This window comes from Zea mays, chromosome 5, assembly GCF_902167145.1.
Source record: "Zea mays cultivar B73 chromosome 5, Zm-B73-REFERENCE-NAM-5.0, whole genome shotgun sequence".
Taxonomy (NCBI): Eukaryota; Viridiplantae; Streptophyta; class Magnoliopsida; order Poales; family Poaceae; genus Zea; species Zea mays.
The window spans coordinates 9,029,920-9,044,054 of NC_050100.1; the positions used below are offsets into that span (position 1 = coordinate 9,029,920).

Genomic DNA, 14,135 nt, shown 5'->3' on the forward strand with positions numbered 1-14,135 from the left:
CAGGAACATCAGTCGTCCACAACATAAAATTTTAAAATTGTAAAAAAAATTCAGGTCTATCGCTTCGTCCGGCCGAAGCCCAACCCAAGACTCGATCTGATCCAGCGCCGTGCTGCGGCCGTCATCCAATCCCCACGAAGCCCCACACCCCGATCCACATTTTGCGTGAACAAACCACAGACAAGGAAACTCCTCACGAGACGAGGAAACCGCTCAAAGACCCAGCGTCCCAGCCTGCTCCTTGCGGGGAGAGGCCCCCACCTGGTCCACTGGCAGCCTCACAGCTCGCGCCAGCTCACTCGGCCCATCGCCGTGGGCCGCTAGCCCATTAGATCCCCGCACCGGGCGGTTCCGCGTCCGCAGCCACGAGTACCCTCCGGTCCCTCTCTCTCCACGGGTCGAAGCCCCTCTCTCTCCCGGATCGTCCTCTCCCCCACAGGATCTAGGGTTTGCTCGCTCGGCCTTCGTCCTTCTTGGGCCGAGCCCTAATTCTTCTGCACCGCCACCCAGCAGGCTTCGGTTTGGTTCGCATCCGCTGCGCCCGCTTCGTCCCCGTACGTAAGCCCCCCAGTTCCAACTCCACACCCCTCTTCTGTCTCCTGGCCTCTTCTACTCGACGACGACTCCTCCCGCATGTTCCGTCGTCTTCTAAATCCGAGCTTTAGAAGACGACGGAACATATTGTTTCTGGGCAATATTGTTTTGTTATGAGGCGATTTTTTTCTAGTTTCTCTTTTCCGGTGGGCGTCAGAGCGCTGTTGGCGCTTTCCTAGATTATGTGCGTTATATTGTTAGCCTCTTTAGCGTATTCTGGTACGAGCAAATATTTTCTCGTGGCTTGAATTGTTGTGCAGAGGTAGGACTTGGTTATCGTCTGTGAAGGTGAAGAGTTTATACGAACCAGTTTGACTTTGTTCTTTGGGAAACATTAAACCATTAGGGTTTCAGTCTTGTTAGCTAGAGGATTACTAGTACAATTTGAAGCTTAAATGATTCATCGCATAGTGCTGCATCTTTGTGAATCTTGTACCTCGATCAGGGTACTCGTAAACTCATACTTGAGTATGATTTCGAAGTCCAGTAGTCCTGCTAGGCTCGATTCCTGTAATTATCTCGTTAGGAAGTTCCAGCAACCATGACTTGTTTTCTGTCAGGAGTTTAAGTAAACGATGAGCATGATTCAGTTTCTGCAGAAAGGCTATGTTACCAGTGGCATTTTATTATCTAGGTATTTATTTGCCCGGTTTTGCTGGAGGCTATGGTTCTGCAGAAAGGCTATGGGTTTGCTGAAGGGCCTGCCTTGAATTTCGTATTTATTTTCTGCTTCAACTCCTCAGCACGTTTAACTACTTGCATTCAGCATTGCGTTGCATGGCTTGGTGACATTGGTCACTTTTCTATTGTCTTGCTCGTGCTATATCCATACACGTTTAAAAACATAGTCTCATTCCTTACATCTCTCTCATACATATAATGTTCTTTTTTTTGTACTTTTGAATACCATCATGATTGAGACGTCATCATTATGTCATCTAGCTTAACAAAATATAATCCTCACTTAGCTTTTGGAATGTTTCTGCAATGTTGGTGGTGGTCTCTGAACCTCAACTTGAAAATAAGTTCCTGTGGACTGCTGCCATAAACAATCAGATCTTGTTAATAATGGTAGAGCATCTGCTGTCCGTCTATTTTTGTCATGAAACTTCGATGGTGTGCCTATGAAATTTTATTTCTTTTGAGTCACTTTTTCATGAAACAGTCAAGTGATATGATGTGACTGAATTGCACCTAACAAGATTGTATTTACTTATTAATTCAAATTGACAGGTATTCTTGGATTCCATTGGCTTCTATCTTCAGTATGGATGAGCCAAACAACAATTTTAATGCAACGGTGCATGCCAATGAGATGTTTGATAGCAATGGTGTGATCCATGAAGATGAGATGGCCCATGACGATGAGATGATCCATGGCCATGCGATGTTCCTTGGCGATGAGATGATTCGTGGGACCGAGATGGTTGAAGGAAGTGAGATGATCCATGGTCATGATATGGTTCAGGTTAATGATCTCATCCACGGCAATGAGATGGTTCCAGTTCACGACATGGTCAACGGTGACAAGATAGCCCATGGTAATGAATTGGTTAATTCTCAGATGACCCCACGAATATCAAGACGTCGGAAGAAGAAGTCGCTAGTTTGGGAGCACTTCACTATAGAACTCATGCCAGGGGGAAGTTCAAGAGCATGCTGCAAGTTATGCAAGCAAACCTTTGCGTATAGTTCTGGCTCAAAAATTGCAGGCACTAGCCATCTCAAGCGGCACATCACACTAGGCTCCTGTCCTGTTATGAAAGACCAAGACAGGAAGCTAGCATTGCCACTTGCAGGGGGCCATGTCACTGATAATGATGGTGAGGGTACTGCAGAACGTCCTACTAAGAGGCGTTACAGATACACTGGTTATGCAAATGCTACTTTTGATCCACAGCGGAGCACCTCTTATCTGACAAAGATGATAATTTTGCATGACTACCCACTTCACATTGCTCAACAGTCATCCTTTATTAATTTTATTGAGAGTCTGCAGCCTCGTTTCAGAGTTGTAGATGTGGAGACAATGGAAGGAGAGGTGTATGCTGTTTTCCAGAAAGCAAAAGAAAACCTGTTGCAAGCATTCAGCACTATGCCAGGAAGGATCAGCCTCACTATAGGACTCTGGACAACCAGTCAGACTCTTGGCTATGTTTCTCTTGCTGGGCAGTTTATTGACTCCGATTGGAAAGTGCACCGAAGAATGCTCAACTTCATGATGGTGTCTTCTCCCCATTCAGAGAATGCACTTAGTGAAGCTATTAGCTCAAGCCTTTCTGAGTGGAATATGAAGGACAAGCTGTTCACTATCACATTGGATAATGATTGCTCTTCCCATGATATTTACAGTGCAAATCTTAGGGATCACCTCTCCAATAAGAACAACGTCATGCTTAAGGGACAGCTCTTTGTTGTGAGGTGCTATGCACATATCCTGAATGTAGTTGCTCAAGATGTAATTGCTTCGATTCATGGTGTGATTTACAGCATCCGTGAGAGTATCAAGTTCATAAAAGCTTCTCCAAGTCGTGAGGAGAAGTTTGCTGAGATTGCTCTGCAGCTGGAGATTCCCAGTACCAAGACTCTTTGTTTAGATGTTACAACCCAGTGGAACACAACTTATCTGATGCTACTGGCTGCCTTGGACTATAAGCAGGCTTTTGCTACACTGGAGACATGTGATGATAATTACAATGAATCTCCTTCAGCAGAGGACTGGAAGAAAGTTGAGGCTAGCTGTAATTACCTGAAACTGCTATATGACTCTGCACATAGTGTGATGGCTTCAGCGAACCCTACTGCAAACATCTTTTTCCATGAAGCTTGGAAAATTCAGCTTGAACTAGCCAATGGCACAGAACATGGAAGTCCCTTTTTCAGCTGTATTGCCAAGGATATGCATGAGAGATTTGACAAATACTGGAAAGATTGCAGCCTGGTGTTAGCCATTGCTGTTGTTATGGATCCACGTTTCAAGATGAAGCTTGTCGAGTTCAGTTACTCTAAAATTTATGGTGCTGAGGCTGCAAAATATGTTAAGGTTGTCAATGACTCTCTGCATGAGCTGTATAAGGAGTATGTGGCACAGACACTCCCCTTGGCTCCTGCCTATGTTGAAGCTAATAACGTGGCTGCCAACACGAATGTTAACCAGGGAAATCCTCCTCCAACTAGTGATGGTCTTCTTGACTTTGATATGTACCTTTCTGAGATTCAAAGTAGCCAGCCTGCAAAATGTGAACTGGAGCAGTATCTGGAGGAATCTCTCACTCCACGCATCCAGGAGTTTGATATTCTTAACTGGTGGAAGCTTAATACACTTAAGTTTCCAACCCTGTCGAAGATGGCCCGTGATATCTTGGCAATCCCAATGTCGATGGTTAGCAGTGGCAGCTCCATATTCTCTGCTGGAACTGGGAACCGCATGCTTGATGATTACAGAAGCTCTCTCCGGCCGGAGACTGTGGAGGCACTTGTATGCGCAAAAGACTGGCTCCAGTATTCACCGGCCGCAACTGAGGCGCCAGGTTCTGAGATGATGAAAGCAGAAGCATTGTAGATTGCCGATACTGCTTCCCTGTTGAAGCACAAATAAGGTTGCAGTATCTTTGAGCATAGTTAACAGTAGGTATATTTTAGGCAGCAGTTGCAGACATATATTTCTTCTGGCATTTATCTCATAGTGGTCTAATTTGTCATGTCGAACAAAGTTTAACTCATTGTAGTGTGAGCTGAGTTTATCTGTGGTCTGACCCGGCACACATGGTGCGGGTGCAAACTGCAAACTGCGGGATTTTTTAGGGATTCAGGTTGTTGAGCACCATTTATGGCACTGGGCATGGTCGGACGGTTCGGCCCCGAGGTCTGCCCCGAGGTCTGAACTGCGGACGATGGTCGCGTGACGGTCTACGAATAGATCAAATCAGGCTGTTAAAACTCCTATCTCCTCACGTGTTGAGCCCTCTAATTCCACGGGAGCCGTTGGAGAACGCCTAGGAACGAGTCTAGACCTTCCCTTTGTATATTTGAATGTGTGTGGTCGCTTGAACAACCAACAATCGTTCAAACAATCAATTTACCTTCAGTTCTTTACCTTTTGCCTCAGGAATAGACAATAATATAGATTTCTTTCTCTAATCTTCACCTATTTCTGGCTCTATGTCGTTTAGAGACGTCTTAGGTGGTCCGTTGATCCCAAGACAAACCCTAGGATCTCTTCTCACCGACGGGGTCTCTCCCGGGAGCGAGATCCAGGTACTGTTGGCGAACTCGTCGCCTCTGCGCACACGTGGACCGCCCGACCACCAGGCGCGGACCGTCCGACTCGTCGGGAGGCGGACCGTCCGACTCGTCGGGCAGAAACCCTAGCCTATGTGCCAGGTTGTAGATCGTTCGGCCCTCTATCACTGATTGTCCGTCCTTCCACAGAGAGCAACGCCGCTGGTACTTGCCGTAGTGATTGGCGTCCAAATTAGTGCCAACACACTTTTTGACGACTCCGCTCGTAGATGTAGACGGTCCGAGACACCGCCGGACAGTTCGGACCGATCGAGCGGACGGTCCGGTAGCGCCCAGGAGCAACGACAACTATGTACCTTCAAATCTCGACGACCCGAAATAGGTATGTGGAAGACAAACACATTCAAGGCATCATGTCAACTGGTCAAATCTAGCCTGACTTTTGATTAGTTATTATCTAAATATGTGAAAAAGAAGGCCAGTCCAAGTGACCGGCCAACAAAGCGACCTCGCTCACCTGCTCAGAAGTGACAACTGGTAAGACCGTTTGGATGATCTGACCAACCGGAAATTAGCAGGTCATAAACTCATAATGTCCTAATGTATCTACATGGACACCTCCACCCCCATACCCACATGTGCCATATCAATATGCATACATACCACCGCCTTATGTCCCCAATAAAATGTGGGGCATGCCACCATATCCATATGAGATGCCACAATACCCCCCCCCCGCTTGGGGCACCCCAAGCGTCTGTGTTTGACTGGTTAGCACCTCCAGTACAAGACCGATTAAGCGCACCTCAATCTGGTCAGCAGGCATAGGTCCAGCAAGATTGCCGGACTACTCGGCCGTAAATGCCGACCAATCCGGCAGGGGCATAGAGAGAAAATATCTACAATCGCCATGAGAACCATAAAAGAGGCACAACAGATGTCTTCATGCAGGGAAATAATGAAGGGCCGATGATTTTTGGTAAATCGACCAATATAGGCAAGGAATAAGACACGACTACCAGCAAAACAACCGACCCAAAATACTCCATGCCCCGATGGTGTCCATCGAGACTGACACGGTCTCAAAAGCGAAAATTGCAGCGCTTGAGAGCAAAGGAGAGCAAAGAAAAAGAAGCAGAAGGAATATTTAACGATACAAATCCATAGTACCCACCACTGCAAAAGAGGTGGAGTCCAAAGGCCGTCGAAGCAAATCAAACGACCAGAAATACAAAGAACAAGATAGCAGCTGCACAGCTCTCTGTCGGTACGACCGACAGTCCGATCCTCAAGTTCGGACCATCCGCTCTACACCAGAACACCTCCGATGACGCGCCAAGACCGAGGAGGATGACCTGCTAAGAGAAGACTTGGTCGACTATAGAGCTATGCCAGAACATCTAAGTATGGATGTAAATGTTATTATATTCTCAATCGATTGTACTATTATAGGTGACGATGAACCTGTCATTGCTCAATTCGGTTTTGGTCCTAAAGAGGCCACCTTCACTAAGCCAAAATAATCGGTCAACCATTTAAAGCCGTTTTTCGTGCGCGATCATATCGATGGAATAACGATTGCTAAAATGTTGGTAGATGGAGAGACGACCGTGAATTTAATGTCTTACTCATTGTAAAAAAATTAGAAAAGCAAAATGACAAACTAGTCAAGACCAATATGACGCTCAGCGATGTTGGGACCGACAGTTAATCAAAGCCAAGGGAGTCACATCCATTGAGTTAACCATCGGGACTAAGACCCTTGTTGCTGCATTCTTTGTCACCGATGTAGAAGGAATTTATAGTCCAATTTTAGGCAGAGATTAGATCTATGCTAATCAATGTGTACCTTCTATTTTACATCAAATTTTGTTACAATGGATAGACGATGATATAGAACAAGTACATGCTGATGCATCGGCCTGCATCGCCGTGACCGATGCCCTTATGCTTTGGACCTATGAGACTGCTATATGTCTCACAAGAGTTGATTTTTTTTATTATCGTTCATAAGTATAGATAGGAAAGACTTCATTCATGTAATGCTAGAGCCGATGGAGAATCGACTAAATCCCAAGTAAAATTTAGATGATGAGTACAACCAAAAGGAACATATCCTAGGTTGCGGACAGTTCGGCTCCCAAGGCCGGACGGTCCGAGGAAAAGCAAGGAGATTTGCATGTCTCAACCCCTATCATGGATAGGGAGGCCCCTAAGGCCGGACTGTCCGGCTGCTGTCAGAAAGTGCTGCAGCACGGGTCTGGTGTCGCGGACGGTCCGACCTTTGAGGCCAGATAGTCTGCAGCCACACAGAGAGCGTCTAATTCCTTTGAAAGAAGCATAATAGATGAATTTAGGTATTTCAATAAGTTAGGTCAGGGATTTACATCGGTCGATCCTTTGGAGGAGATTGACATAGGAGATGGTAAAACTCTAAGGTCGACTTTTGTAAACAAGACCCTGAAGACCGATCCTAGAGGTGAAATGACTGGTCTATTGAAATAGTATTCTGATTGTTTTGCTTCGAATTACGTTGAGATGTCAGGATTAAGCTGAGAGATAGTGGAGCATTGGCTGCCTATTAAATCTGGTTTCAGGCCTTTCAAGCAGAGACCATGATCATCTTGTCCGGGCTTACTCCCACGGATTAAGAACGAGATTCACCGGCTCTTAGAAGCTAATTTTATTAGACCTTAGAGATACGCAAGTGGGTCTCTAATATTGTGCCGGTGGAGAGGAAAGAGTCAGGTAAACTTAGAGTGTGTATTGATTTCCGCAATTTAAAATAGAGCAACTCCTAAAGATGAATATCCAATGTCTATAGCCGACATGTTGATTAATAATGCATTAGGAAATAGAATTTTTTAGCTTTCTTAATGGTAATGCCAGATATAATCAGATCTTTATGGCTGAAGAAGATGCGTATAAAACGACTTCATTGGTTTATTTGAGTGAGTTGTCATGACATTCGGCCTAAAAAATGACGGTGCCACTTATCAGAGGGCTATGAATGTGATCTTTCACGAGCTGTTAGGAAACACTTTGGAAGTTTGGTTCTCATATAGTTGATTTGCGCAAATCCTTTGATAAAAATGTTTTGATACGATTTAAAAATGAACCCGTGTAAATGTGCTTTTGGAATGTTGGCTTGTAAGTTCTTAGAATTTATCATTCATGAACATGGTATAGAGATAGATCTCGACCGAATTAAGTCCATTAGGAATGTGGGAGCTCCAACCTGTAAGTTTGAGATGCAGAAGTTCCTCGGCAAGGTAAATTATTTACGAAGGTTTATTTCTAACTTAGACGGGAAGATTGATGCCTTCACTCCTTTCCTCCGGCTTAAAAATGATGTCGAATTCAACTGGGGATAGAACAACAGAAAGCATTTGATCTTATTAAAAAAATATTTGTCTTTGGCTCCCGTATTGAAGGCACCACAAGAAGGAGTGTCATTCAGGTTATACATTGCAGCCGAAGATAAAGTTATTAGAGCTGTTCTGGCACAGGAGACCGAAGGAAAGGAACACATGGTAACCTACTTAAGCCGAAGGCTGATAGATGCTGAAACAAGGTACACCTTCATTGAAAAGTTATGCTTATGCTTGTTTTATGCATGCACCAAATGTAGGTGTTATTTATTGTCTACTCATTGAACCGTTTCTGATCAAACCGATGTGATCAAATACATGTTGCAAAACCCAATCATGAGTGGTAGAATTGGTAAATGGGCTTATGCACTTATAGAATATGACTTGGCCTATGAATCGCTAAAATCTATGAAAGGACAGGTCGTAGCAGATTTTATTGTATAACATCGGATTGATGATACTCATAAATTAGATGTGTTATATCTCACTGTTACTTCTTGGACTCTGTATTTTGATGGATCGGTTTGCAACGAACGACAAGAAATTGACATCGTGCTTGTTTCACCAAATAACGTCTCATTCGACTTTTCTAGCCGATTAAAAACTTATTGCACTAACAATCAAGCCAAATATGAGGCCCTCTTATTCGGTTTGGAACTTCTAAATTATATGTGAGTAAAGCATGTGAGGGCATTTGGTGATTATCAGCTGGTTGTCCAACAGATATTAGAAGAGTATCAATGTTTATATTGTACTCTAAATTACCTTGAGAAATTTTGGGACATAATCCATTCTTTTGACGAAAATCAACATTCGACATATATCCAGGGTTGAGAATTGCAGAGCTAACAACTTGGCACAAGACGCATCAGGTTATCTGATAAAACGAGGGAAGTTTCACAATACCGAAAATCTAATAACCGGTGTCGCGCCAGATCCCCGGGTATGAGGTCCAGACCGTCCGACGGTGCTAGGAATGTTTTCATAATTGATTCGGCCGATAACGCAGCCGATGCAATTGATTGGAGGACACATATAATTATTTACCTATGCAATCCCAGTGTTAGAACTGACAGGAATGTTCAGCGTACAACTTTCAAGTATATTTTAATGAATAATGAACTCTACTGCTGAACTGTCAACAGTGTCTTGCTTAAATGCTTGGGCCCATGCTATATTAGCCATGGCCAAAGTACATGAGGGGATTTGTGGTACTCATCAATCGGATCTGAAGATTAAGTGGTTATTGCGAAGATCTGGCTTCCATTGGTCTAACATGATAGCCGATTGTTTCAAGTAGTACAAAGGATGCCAAGTGTGTCAGAAATTCGGCAACTTACAGTTGGTCCTTGCAGCCGAATTACATCCTATCATCAAACCTTGGCCTTTCAGGGGACGGAGATTGGACTTTATAGGAGAGATACATCCTTCATCATCAAAAGGGCATCCGTTCGTGTTAGTCGCCACAGACTACTTTACCAAATGGACTGAAGTCGTTGCTCTGAAGAATATGACGCACATAGAAGTAATTGAGTTTATAACCGAGAATATTATTCATAGATTCGATATTCCTCAGACTTTGACCACATACCAAGGGGCTTATTTTATGTCAAAGGAGGTACGCGAGTTTGCTGAATCATATAGAATTAAATTCATCAATTCATCTCCATATTATGCTCAGGCCAATGGGCAGGCCGAGTCTAGTAATAGGATATTGATTAGCCTGGTAAAAAAGAAGATATATGATCATTCTAAGCATTGACATAAGGTCTTTCTTAAAGTTTTATGAGCTCATAAAATATCTAAATACGTGCTACTAAAGTGTCTCCGTTTGAGCTTGTTTGTGGGCAGGAAGCAGTGTTGCCTGTAGAGGTAAGCCTAAATGCTGTCAGGTTCGCCAGACAGAATGATCTAACTGTCGGTGATTAGCATAATTCGATGATGGACAATATTGATGAGGTGACCGACAAGAGGGCGATAGCTCTCGGAGAGATAAAGAAAGACAAGATCATGATCGCTTAAGCTTACAACAAGAAGGTCAAGGCTAAGTCATTCCAGGTAGGAGACCTGGTATGGAAGACCATCTTGCCACTAAGGAGCAGAGACCGAAAGTTTGGGAAGTGGTCGGCAAGCTGGGAAGGCTCTTACAAGATCACACAGTTGCGAAGACTTGCAGGGCGTTTTCTAAAGCAATATCATCTTGAGTTGGTTCCAGCCTGTATCAGTGCTTTTGGTTCGCTCACCTTCTCCAAAAGGTAGGGGCATGTGTTGAGCACCATTTGTGGCACTGGGCATGGTTGGACAGCCCACGAATAGATTAGATCAGGCGGTTAAAACTTCTATTTGCTCGCGTGTTTAGCCCTCTAATCCTGCGGGAGCTGTTGGAGAACGCATAGGAACTAGTCTAGACCTTCCCCCGTTATATATTTGAAGGGGTATACGAACGATTGAACAACCAACAATCAATCAAACAATCAATTTACCTTCACTTCTTTACCTTTTGCCATAGCAGTAGACAGTAACATAGATTTCTTTCTCTAATCTTCACCTCTCTTTGGCTCTACGTCGTTTAGAGGTGTCTTAGGTGGCCTGGCGATCCTAAGACAAACCCTAGGATCTCTCCTCCCCGATGGGGTGCCTCTCGAGAGCGAGATCCATGTGATGTTAGCGAACTCATCGTCTCTGCGCACGCGCGAACCATCCACCACCAGGCTTGGACCGTTCGGCTCGTCGGGCAGAAACCCTAGCCTCTGCGCTAGGTCGCGGATCGTCCGTCTCTCTATCGCCGACTGTCCGCGCTTTCCCAGAGAGCACCACCGCCGGTACTCATCGCAGTGATTGACGCCCAGATCGGTGCCAACACATGTGTTATACTTACTTCTAGATTCTGGTTATTGTTGGCTCAGGTAATTAGGTGCTAAACTTATTTCCAGATTTTGGCTATTGTTGGCACTGCTGTTTATTTCCCTTTCTTTAGGGCTTAATTGTGAGAAATGAATTAGAGGAAATCTCTTGCTATTCAAATTTAAACCTCTGTTTTGTGTTAGTGTGTTCCATGCCGTGGATTGATCCTCATTTTTTGTCCGTTCGTCGCACCTTAGGGGGTGTTTGGGAGTGAAGTTTTTTCAAAGTTTTGGAAGAATACTGCAGTATTCTCAAAAGCTGTAGTATTATATACCAAAAGGTGTTTGGCAAGCCAGCTAAAATCTCTGTTTTTAAAACTAAAGTATTACAAATACTGCAACTCTTTTGAAGTATTCTAAACTTAGGTTTATACCTCAGTTTTCTCTGTAAAACGCAACGCGCGCATCTCTACTGCGTGCAAAAAAATACTTTGCTTCCAAACACCTCTATGTATCCAATACTGTGGTATTCTAAAACTGTAGTATTTTAAACTATGATATTGTCATAACTAAAGTATATTGTAGTATTTCAAAAACCGTGGTTTCTAGGGTCTTATCTGTAAAAGGTTAAAAAAATTGGTGGTGATGACTTTGGTAATTAATGCTTTCGTTTGTACTCTGTCGTCTCACCATGGGTTCATCTCACGCGAAGGTACCAATGCTAGCCAAGGTATCTGTCGAAGTTACAGATGCCAACCAAGGTGACCAATTCTTTTTTTCTTCTAACCCAAGGTGTCTGGAGGCAGACAGCTCCGTTGCAATTACTTGCTGCATCCAGTCTTGGAGAAGAAATAAAAAAGGGGTCTGGTCTGGCGCACTTCTCACACAGACGGTCATGTCGAACTGGCTGCTTTGAAATTGGACGGGACTTCTAAGGTCCCTTTTGTTTCATCTTTTTTTTCAGCTTCTGACCATTAAAATACTTAGTTTTTTAGTCCTCATCTATGATAATTAAAACCATCTAAAATTAACAGGAATATCAAATCGGTAGAGTCCTCACGATAGTAGAAAACCATCACTTTCTACATTCTAAACTTAGACTCTTTTATCTTTCTTCACATGTAATCTATATGATACTCAAATTCTTTTCACAGTCAGATTCTCAGAAAAACTAACCAGAAAAAAGTTAAACCAAACAAGTCACATGACAGCTAGAGACAATATTTAAATAGTCACTAAGGATCGTCCAATCCCATTTCATCGTTAGCCAAACGCAAGTTACAGGAACTACCAAATTGTCGCCAACGTCTCGCAAACACCAGAAACAACATATTTTGAACTTCTATAAGCAGCACCACTGCCTACAGCGCACACTTGACAGCAGAAAATTACAAAAAAAATATATCACAGCACGGCAGGGAACATCGATGTCTTCACTGCCTGGTGGAAAAGATCACCGACAAAATTGTATCAGAATGCAAGAAAGAAAGCTGTATATTGAAGGAACAGCGTATGGTGGTTTCTCCGCTGAAGTTTTACCAGGGAACAGAATTCATCAGAAGACAAGTAAGCTGAAAGCCTCAAAGTCTACTTTCAGATAAAGCAAAAAAGATCAACTGGCCCATATAAATCGCAATCAAACCTCAAAGACTTGGATTGGCTGGATGTAGTGGTGAGAGCTAGGTCACCACTACGACAACGGAACATAGCAGTATATGTGTGGGTCTAGGTCATATGAGTATGGACTGTGAGTAACTAAGGGTGTGTTTGGTTTGACTTTTGGCTTTGGCTTTTGCCCTCCTAAAAGCTAAAAGCCAACCAAATGGCTAGATCTAGAAAGCAGTTTTTTTTAAAAGCCGACTTTCTCGTAGTGCAAATCTGAAAGCACCTCTGGACCTGCTTTTAGTGGCTTTTTGGATAGAACTGTGAAAACATATATCGAATAATTTTTAACGACTTTTAGTGGTTTTCACCAAACGGTTTTTAGCTTTTTAACAGCTTACAGCCTACAACAGCTTTTTTCACAGCTCACAGCAATTTTTTTTCACAGGCACAGTCCAACCAAACAGACCCTAAACATAGCATATTGTTACATACCGAATGTGGAGTACGTGATCACTCTAAAATATCTTAACAAAAATTACGAACGACTTAATATTTAATAAAAAATGTTAAGCTACCTCAGGGTGTGATCATCACGTAGAATGACCAATACGCTGCCCTAAAAATTAGAGATATAGCTATTTTTAGGGAAATTTTGAATTTTTTTTTGTCATCTGCATTGATCTATGTGTGGGAGCCTAAAACGTACGGAAGGAGTATGTTGAGAAAGGCCAGGTGTTTCTTCTCCGTGGTCATTTCCCAGTGAGTTTCGTCATAAAAATTTAGACAGATGAAGACTCGGTGAAACAAATTTAGATTATACTAAAGGGGTGTTTGAATGTACTAGAACTAATAGTAGAATTAGCTAGCTAACAAATAACTACCCAACTATTAACTAATTTACCAAAAATAGCTAATAATTGATCTATTAGTTAGAGTGTTTGGATGTCTCAACTAATTTTAGTCACTAACTATTATCTCTAGTGCATTCAAACATCCACTAAGATGATCGATCGATAATGCCCTAAACTGCTATTACAAGCTTCTAGTATTAGTATATGCGCAACATCAGCTGACACAAACACGAAAGCCTATCTAGCTTTACATGCACGTCTATCCATCAAACCCGATGGAAGAAGATACTAAGACCGCCGTCAAAGCCGCCGCCGTTGACTCCTCCTCCCGGCCATCCAGTGAGGTGGAACGACTCCGCGTCCGGCGAGGCGACGATCCTCTCGAACCTCCCGCGCAGGTATTCCACCCCTCCGCCGGGTAGGCGGCCGGCGCCGGCGGTTACGGCCCGCAGCTTCTCCAGAAACCACCCCTCCGCATCCGACGGCCGCTCCCGCCTCGCCGCGTACCCGACGCGCGTGCCCTTGCAGTACACCAGCCACTTGGGCGAGTCCAGGAGCGCGCTGGGATCGTCAACGGGCGGCGTCCACCGGCGCTGGTACTCCAGCACGATCCGGCCCGCCGCCGCGAT

The 14,135-nt window shown here is 43.8% G+C and overlaps 1 protein-coding gene across 2 annotated transcripts; it reads left to right on the forward strand.

Moving 5' to 3' along the window:
* The first annotated feature begins 151 nt into the window (after nucleotides 1–151).
* LOC100285178 (Zinc finger BED domain-containing protein DAYSLEEPER) lies at nucleotides 152–4,420 on the forward strand. 2 transcript variants are annotated; one of them, XM_008645583.4, is made up of 2 exons: nucleotides 152–554; nucleotides 1,828–4,420. In XM_008645583.4, the coding sequence occupies exon 2, from the start codon at nucleotides 1,862–1,864 to the stop codon at nucleotides 4,154–4,156; it is 2,295 nt and encodes a 764-aa protein (XP_008643805.1). In that variant the 5' UTR covers nucleotides 152–554; nucleotides 1,828–1,861; the 3' UTR covers nucleotides 4,157–4,420.
* The last annotated feature ends 9,715 nt before the right edge of the window (nucleotides 4,421–14,135 follow it).